Source organism: Eptesicus fuscus, chromosome 4 (genome assembly GCF_027574615.1).
Source record: "Eptesicus fuscus isolate TK198812 chromosome 4, DD_ASM_mEF_20220401, whole genome shotgun sequence".
In the NCBI taxonomy this organism is placed as follows: domain Eukaryota; kingdom Metazoa; phylum Chordata; class Mammalia; order Chiroptera; family Vespertilionidae; genus Eptesicus; species Eptesicus fuscus.
In genome coordinates this window covers 68,405,924-68,414,976 of record NC_072476.1, presented here as the reverse complement: position 1 = coordinate 68,414,976, position 9,053 = coordinate 68,405,924, and the positions used below count along the sequence as shown (strand labels likewise).

General features: G+C 41.6%; 1 protein-coding gene across 1 annotated transcript; it reads right to left on the bottom strand.

The window, feature by feature from the left end:
- Window positions 1-4,719: 4,719 nt before the first annotated feature.
- RPS23 (ribosomal protein S23) lies at window positions 4,720-6,507 on the bottom strand. The gene is made up of 4 exons (XM_028139741.2): window positions 6,424-6,507; window positions 5,821-5,980; window positions 5,036-5,156; window positions 4,720-4,913 (listed from the first exon to the last, which is right to left on the bottom strand). Exons 1-4 carry the CDS (start codon window positions 6,425-6,427, stop codon window positions 4,767-4,769), a joined length of 432 nt encoding a protein of 143 aa, XP_027995542.2. The 5' UTR covers window positions 6,428-6,507; the 3' UTR covers window positions 4,720-4,766.
- Between the last annotated feature and the right edge of the window lie 2,546 nt (window positions 6,508-9,053).

Sequence of the window (9,053 nt, the reverse complement as noted above, 5' to 3'; positions counted from 1 at the left end):
GATGTGGTCTCCTCAGCCCCATTTTTCAATAGGTTCAGAGAGTCCTGCTTATTAATAGGGAGCTGGCTAAATAAAATGTGGTTCTGTATTGCAGTTAAGGGGAGTGAATTCAATCCCATGTATCAAAATATGCAGTGCTCATAAAGTTAAAACAGAAAAAAAACCTAGATGTAAACAGTGCAATCAATACTATTTTATATCAAAAATACACCAATACCACACGTTTTCTATAGTGCATATATAATGTAGGTTAAAAAAAAAATGGTCTGGAAGGATGCATGCCAGACTTGTAGGAGAGGTTAGTTACCTAGGAGGGTGGAGAGTGGGAATTTGGACTGGAAGTGAACCTAGGCAACTGTGGCTTTTTTTTGAAATGCTCCACTTATCTATCCACAGACTGTGAAACTTAAAGCTCATTTTTGAAAAGGACTTTAGTCCTCATAGATAATTTGGAAGCCATAGAAACATTTGAAGGAGAAAATTTAAAAATTATTTAAGTATATATATCACCCAGGGAAAGCTGCAGTTAAAATGTTGACATATTTCCTGGTACTAGTTTAAACATATCTAATTAGGATCATTCTGTATTTGGTTTTACATCCTGATTTTTCCCACGTAACATTATATTTGGAACATTTTTCCATGTCATTTAGTATTCTTTGAAAAAAGCAACTTAAAATAACTAATATTTCTTCTAGATAAAAATGTACCAAATAACTCTACTGTCATTGGGGTTTTAGGTTATTCCTAATTCCTCACTGTTCATTTACCATCAATTCACTGAGTACTTATTTCTTGCATTGTCAGGACCTGTGCTAGGGATATGGCGGTTAGTAGAGTAGACAAAACCCCTCCATCACAGAGCTTTTTTTTTTTTTTTTTTCAAAATGTAATTCAGTCAGAAATGTGTGCAGAAACAGTTGCTATCTTTAAGTTTTCTATAGTGCATATATAATGTATGTAAAAATAAAAGGTCTGTTATTAAGGAATGAGCAGATCAAAAGATATGGAATGTCTTAAGACTTTTGATGTTGCTAAATTGTGCACCAGTAAGGCTGTACCAATTTACATTCCCAGCAGCAATCTGTTTTACCATTTCCTAAAATCTTTGGAAATAATTTCCTTTTACCTTGCTTTTATTATTGAATCAAACATTTTTCTCTTCCTGTCTTACTAAAATATGCATGCATTCTCAGCTTTGTTCCTTCCCGATGTTATACATTTCTCAGTGGTGCTGGGTTAATTTTTCATCTTGTGCATTGTCCACATGATTGATTGCCCACATCTCCACTTCCCTCCAGTCAGAGCTGATTGTCCATGTACTGGTTCCTTTACAACCAGAAGCATGGAGTTAAAAATTAGAATGTATATGTAATTTAAAGAATTATTATGAGAAATTTGATACATACTCAAAAGTAAAGAGTACAATGAATCCTCACATACTTAAAATCAGAATCAGCAATTACAATTATTGCCATGTTTGCTTCATTTAACACACTTAACTTTAGATATATTTGTTCAAACATTTTAAAGTTGTAGCCATTATATTATTTGTTTTTACAAGTGCATCTGGGATGCTTTTTATTTGCTATACAGGCAGTCCTCGGGTTACTTCGGACTCAATGTACATTGTTTTGTGGTTACACTGCCATCTCCCATTTATTTATAAAAAAAAAAAAAGTTCCGTCATTTCGACATATGTACATATGTGCTTTATGTTTTTTATTTATTTACCACAAGTAAAGGTCAGGAATTGTTATCTTTCTTTTAAATTATTTTTACTGTTTCACTTCATTACTGCTGTGTATATGCTCCATGTGAGTGACGTAGGTGCTTATGTAGGTGGATTCCGACTTACACGTAACCCGAGGACCTCTGTATTCTGTCCTTTTACTCCATTCTTAGCAGTTAAAATCTTTTGGGTTTTGTCCTCTGCTTTTACTTCTGAGGGTGGGGCTTTATACCTGAAGCTGCTAACTATAGAGAAAAAAACCTTATTATAAGATGGATAAATAAGTTCTAAACAAAGCTATTTGGGAAAAAAGGTATGACAAAACTATCTCATATCACTGTTTCTAAAGCAAGTCTTAATGGACAAATGTTTCAACAAGTAAATTTCAACTGTTCTCAGCTGTTATTGAAGAAATAATGTGGCTTACTCTACCCACTATTGTACACATTTAAACATTAGCTGGTTGCTAAAAGAAGAAACAAATTTAATATATTCATTAGCATTTAAACTTATTTGAAAATGTGGGTATGCTCAGTATGTCCTACACTTTTAACCCAAGTAACATGACTCCTTGTTCTAGTTTTTCCCCATTTATTTTTTATATTTTCCCCATTTATTTATTGACTTTAGAAAGGGAAACATTGATTTGTTGTTCCACCTATTTATGCATTCATTGGTTGATTCTTGTATATGCCCTGACAGGTTCAAACCTAAAACCTTGGAGTATTAGGATGATGCTCTAACCAGCTGAGCTACCTGGCCAGGGCCTTATTTTTTTCTATTTCTAATTGACTACAATGATAATTTTTAGAAAGCTAAACTTAAACAAATGAAGAAACATTCCCACACTGAGTAGACTAGAGAACAGAATTTGTCAGTAACTTGTACCACAAATAATTAAGCGGATCACTGGTAAGGACCTGCAGAGGGAGCTGGTACTTCTGACTGGAGTGATCTAAGGCTGATTTCCTCCTCTTCTGAGGGAGAAGAGCTCCTTGGCAGCACAGGTGGTTTGAAAGCTTCAGGTCCTCAGGGTCGTCAGTCACTTAGCCATAGGACTTGTGTCCTGGGTCCCGGAGACAAGTAGGAGCCCTCATTGCAGGGTGTTTTACTTCCTTCTGGGCATGTTTCTTTACAGGTTGACAAAGGTCTCAACCCTGCAGGGGACTGGAGGCTGCAGTTATTGCTACCCTCTCCTGGCCAGGAACACCTCCTCCCTCCGGCAGTACCTGTGAACTTACCCGCACTGCCCACACTTGAACCCAGCATGTGGCCCTCCCTGGGCTCTTCTGGTCCAGGCCAGGTGAATGAGGCCCAGGGGTCTCCAGGGTTGGGTCAGGTATGCCAATCCCAAAGCATCTGGTCAGCCTTTGGAAAGGAATATTGTGTGCAACTAACTACACACACTAGAAGTGCTAGATGGAAACCAAGCACAGCCAGCCTATTTAACATTTAAATAAACCAAATTAACAAGGTGTTCATAAATTTACACAATGCTGTCAAATATGTCAGTTAAAAAAAAAGCCAGCCATTGAAATTTCTTTTGAGAGCTGAAAACCGACTTCTGCGCATGGGCCACGAAGTTTTAATCGCACTGTACGTGCGCGCCCGCACGTGGTATTTTGTGGAAGAGCCACACTCAAGGGGCCAAAGAGCCGCATGTGGCTCGCGAGCCGCAGTTTGCCGACCACTGCCCTAACCCTAACTGAACATTAGGCTTTGGTTAGATAGAAATTAACCCGTATTGCCGAAACCGGTTTGGCTCAATAGATAGAGCGTCGGTCTGTGGACTGAAAGGTCCCAGGTTCGATTCCGGTCAAGGGCATGTACATTGGCTGTGAGCACATCCCCAGTAGGGGGTGTGCAGGAGGCAGCTGGTAGATGATTCTCTCTCATCGATGTTTCTAGCTCTCTATCCCTCTCCCTTCCTCTCTGTAAAAAATCAATAAAATATATAAAAAAAAAAAAGAAAAAAAAAAAAAAAGAAATTAACCCGTATTTACTAATGCTACCAATAGCAGTTTCTCAGACTTAAGGCTAATGACCCTCATTACAGACATAAAATTTTTCCCCCTATACAAATTTTAAAACAACTCATGGGCTATGAACCCCCATGGACTCAACACCCAGCTTCAACAATTAAAACACAACCCATTTTGACCATTACTACCTACTCACTTCCTTTGTTTTTCTTTGTAGTAGAAAGTCAGTTTATCAGTTACTGACACTCGACCCACAACTTTGTATACCTGGTCTTCCCTTGAACAAGCTTTTCTTCTATGCCCGAAATCCACTTTATTAAATCATCCAATGCCTAAATTTTGTTGTCATAACCAAGGAAGCTACACGGATACTGACCTTTAGATACTAGATAAACACGAGCAGGGAGCAACTCGAGGGTAGTCTTTATATTGGGTCCCAAGATGTATCCAAGGGGATTCCTGCCAGTTTATTCATTTCTTTTTAAAATATATTTTTATTTATTTCAGAGGGAGATTGATTGGCTGCCTCCTACTGGGAATTGGGCCAGAAACCCTGGCATGTGCCTTGATCAGGAATCCGAACCGTGACCTCCTAGTTCATAGGATGAACCTCAACCACTGAGCAAGGCCAGCCGGGCAATATTTAAAAATATATTTTATTGATTTTTTTACACAGAGGAAGGGAGAGGTATAGAGTTAGAAACATCGATTCAGCTGCCTCCTGCACACCCCCAACTGGGGATGTGCCTGCAACCAAGGTACATGCCCTTGACCGGAATCGAACCTGGGACCCTTCAGTCCACAGGCGGACGCTCTATCCACTGAGCCAAACCGGTTAGGGCTAATTTTTTAAATTTACTGTATTTTGCTTACTCAATGGATGGGGGGAAAACTGTGCTATGAATCCCATTTACTCTAGAGAATTCTGAATTAACTGTTTTCCCAATCTCCTTAAATTGTAAGTTACACAACACAGTCTGTAAGAAAAATAAGACACAAAAACACTTTAGGCATATGAAAATTTATTACTACTGTGATTTCCCCATCAAAACTTAGGATCTTGGTCTTTCCTTCTTGCCTTTGTATAAGGCCAAAAGAGACACATTGGCTACTTTGACAACCTTAAAGCGAACTCCAGGAATGTCACCAACAGCATGACCTTTGCGACCAAATCCAGCAACCAGAACTTCGTCATTTTCCTGGAATAAAAATGACAGTTTATTCTGGTATCGGTAGCAATCACTAAAAATATTCATCATATAAGATAAGTGGGGGAAACAGACCCAGGAAGAGAAGCTACAAAAGACTTAAAAGCACTTACCTCAATAAAATTCAAACAACCATCGTTGGGAACAAAGGCTGTGATTTTTTTGCCATTCTTGATCAGCTGGACCCTGACACACTTCCTGATAGCAGAATTTGGCTGTTTGGCTTCAACCCCTCTGAAACATAAACAGCACAAGTGTTGATTTTCTGAAAAGGGATCCATTTTAGTTCATTAAGCACAAAACGTATTACAAATTGTACTGTCTCTACCTTTTCTATCTAGTCCTAAATTGCTAAATGCCTGTGATTTCAACCAAGTATCTCCTGTCTTAGTGTCATTAGCACAACTGGAGACACCTGCCCCTCTATAGTTGTAAAAGACGGAAACAAGAAATTCTGAAATTAACACTTGACCGTCACTAAATTTGATTGGATAGGAGATTATGATTTTATGAAGTAAAAAAAACCGTTGAGTACTGTAAATTCATGTGATGTGGTTCAACTTTAGCTGTAAACCTCAGGCAAGAAACTTCAAGTTTTCTCAACTAGAAAGGTGTGATTGGTTGCATTAAAAAGTTCATGGATGTCAACAGCTTAGAACAGTTCCCACACATACTGCGATTTGTCTCTTATTTCTCCCCTCCAACCCCACCCCAATTCCTCCAAGCGAATCATGTTAAGGGATTAAAACCCTTGGTCATCTAACCTCCGAACCCTCATGTTACCAACTCTCAAATAAATATACTATAGCTACGCAAAGACCTAGAGTTTACACCACGACTTCTTTAAATGTATGAGTTACCAGAGTAAAATAAGAAAAGACTGTGAACTTGCACTTACACTTTTTCCAGCACAATCCCCTTGGCATGGGAAGCGCCTCCAAAAGGGTTGGCCTTCAGGGCCGTGCCCAGATGGGCCTTCTTGTACTGTTTATCATGCCACTTCTGATCGCGCCGGTGGCTGCGGAGCTTCCGGGCAGTACGAAGGCCGCGACACTTGCCTAAAAAACACAGTCACCTTAGTTCCCCGTAAAAGCGCCCCAGTCATACTTAACGCCTAAGACACTAACCTCAGCTGCTACAAGCCGGTAAGCTCTCGCATCCCATCTTGGCACATGGTCCAAAACTTAAGCTTCCCTGGAACCAACTAAGGGATGGGCACAAGCGCTCCAATGGGTGCATTTTCCCAAAGGCCTCGGCCCCAGGCCCAGGCTCAGCAGCAGCATCGGCGGCCCAGCTCCCCTCACTCCGCCGGCTCCGCGGCCTGGGCCGCACGGGGCCCCTTCGGCTTCGGCCCATGTGGCTGCGGGCGCGGAGTTTCCCCGGCCTCCCTCGTCGGTCCTCCCCGCCGCGTCCTCCTCTCCTCTCCGCTCCCACCCGCCCGCTGCCCCGGGAACTCCCGGCTTATGTGTGCGATCCCCTCCACCCTGCAGGGACTACGCACCCATCCTGCTGGCGCCACGGGCCTGAGCGAAAGAGAGAGGCTGTACAGGAAGGAGCCACAAGCCCCCGCGAGCAGGCCCCGCCCCGCCAAGGACCCCTGCGGCTGTCTGCGCCGCGCCTGGCCCGAGTCCGGAGCCGCTCAGTTGAAAGAGACAAATGTGCACCGCTTTCCAGAATCTACGTCTTATCTAACCTTTTTGAAATCCAGGGGCATATAACTTAGATCGGTGTTCATTTATTTTTATGTGGATGCTGGAGGCGAAAGGAACATGGACCCGCTCACAGTGCGGCACTGGCGCGGTCGGCAAAACCACGGGGGCGGGGCTTGGTGGCGCGGGGCGGGAGGAAGGAGGGGGCTCTCGTCTGCGTCAGGGACGCAGGGTGCGGGCCACGTGCTCATAGTTTGGAAACTTAGACCCCTGCGCCTTCACACCCGCTCGCAAGCAGCATGGTAAATGGAAATAGTCTTCGTGAAGTCATCATGTGATGCAGTAATTAAAAACGCAAGCTCTGGAAGTAGACCAGGCCTTAAACCCCAAAGCTGCCATTTACTGGTTGTGCGACCTTGGCCAAGCCATTTAATTAACTCTTTAAATCTCGCTCTGTTTTGTAGAGTAAGAGTTTCTTGCGATTTTGGTTCATCCCACAACTGTTTTTTTAAATTGTCTTCTCTTGTGCCAGGCATTGGGAATACAACAGGTAACAAGGGGGTGAAGGTTACTCCTCTTACAAAGTTTATATTCTAGGTGTGAGAAAGCAGGAAATGCGTATAAATACATTTTTAAATGAACAAGGTCATGTTAACTAGTAATTGGTGCTGTAGAGAAAATATAATTGGTTAAGGCGATACTAACGTGGGGATGAGATTGGCTACTCTTGATAGGGTCGCTGAAGAAAGCATCTTTGTGGACCCTACACTTGAGCTGAAATCCCTAAAGAGAGGGAGTCCCTTAGGCAAGGAGAGTGGGTAGATCCTTCCAGGAAGAAGAGTTCTCAATAAGTAGAATGAGCTGGAGCTTTTCCAGAACCGAAGGACCAGGGCGGAGGAGCACAGTGAGTGAGTGCTGTGGTGCGAGGTGCGACTGGAGCGGAGTCAATAGAGGATGAAAGAGAAGGAAGTGTAGACCAGAACTAGAGACAGTTTTTGCAAGGAATTTTTCTGTAATGTGTAGAGGAAAGGGGCTATATCTGAGGAGAGATGTGGAGCCAGGATGGGTTTGTTTTATGGCATTTTCGTATGCTGGTGGGATTGCCCCAATAGAGAAGAAGAAATAGATAATTCACGTAGAAAGGATAATTGCAGGAGCAAATCCTTGAGTAGACTAGAGGGGAGCCCAAGTGGAGGAGTTGACCTCAGGAATAATAATTTTTTTCTATCGTAGTACTGAAGGCAAAGTATAACTAAGTAAATTGGAGGATTTGTTCATGGGAAGATGTAGAACTTCAGTTTTGAGCAAAGTCATCAATGAAGAGAAAGAGCAGGAAAAAGAAGTTTGAGGAGAGAGGGTATGATGTGAAATCATCGTCTTGGAGTCGTCTTGGAGCCTCATGCAGCTCTTTGGCCCCTTGAGTGTGGCTCTTCCACAAAATACCACGCACCATAATTAAGTTAATAACAATGTACCTACCAATATAGTTTAAGTTTAAAAAATTTGGCTCTCAAAAGAAATTTCAATGGTTGTACTGTTGATATTTGGCTCTGTTGACTAATGAGTTTTCGGACCACTGGTCTAGGATAACAATGCTGGCATTAAATAGTACTCTGTGACACATACTATTTTAGGTGCCTTACAGTTATTAATTCATTTAATTCTCACAACACTGAAAAGTAAATACTTTTAGTACCCCTGTTTTGCTGAGGTATAGTTACTTAGTCGATTTGGGTTGCTATAACAAATTACTGTAGACTGGATGGCTTATAAACATCAGGAATTTATCACAGTCTGGAGACTGGGAAATCCAAGAACAAGGTGCTAACAGATTTAGTATCTGTTAAGAGCCCTTCTTAGTTCATAAATGATTCTCATTTTGTTATAACCTCAATTGGCAGAAGGGCCAAGGCAACTCTCTGGTGTCTCTTTTATTTATTTTTTGTTTCGTTTTTTCAAATTTTATTGAGATATAATTGACACATTGGGATCTCTTTATAATCCCATTTATGAGGGCTTATGACCCAATCACCTCCCAGTGGCCTTGCCTTCTAATACCATCATCTGACCCTGGCCAGTGTGACTCTGTTGGTTGGAGCATTGTCCAATGCACCAAAAGGTTTCGGGTTTGATTCCTGACTGGGGCACACCAAGGTACATATCTATCAATGTTTCTCTCTCTCTCTCTCTCCTCCCCTTTCTCTAAAAGAAAAAAATTGGTAATCATGTCCTTGGGTGAGGATTAAAAAAACAAACCGTCATATAGGAATTAGGTTTCAACATATGTTTTGCCTTCTAATCTAGGAATGTGAAAAGATAGATTGACAAAGGAATGTGGGATTGTTGAACAGTTCTGAGGGCCAGTTTGAAACTAGCTATGAAGTTACATAAATCAGTAAGGTTTTGTATCTTCAGGTTCATTCAGTGTAGTGACTGGGTAGATGGAGAGTTGGATTTTAACAGGGTTTGGGGTAGGATCTAG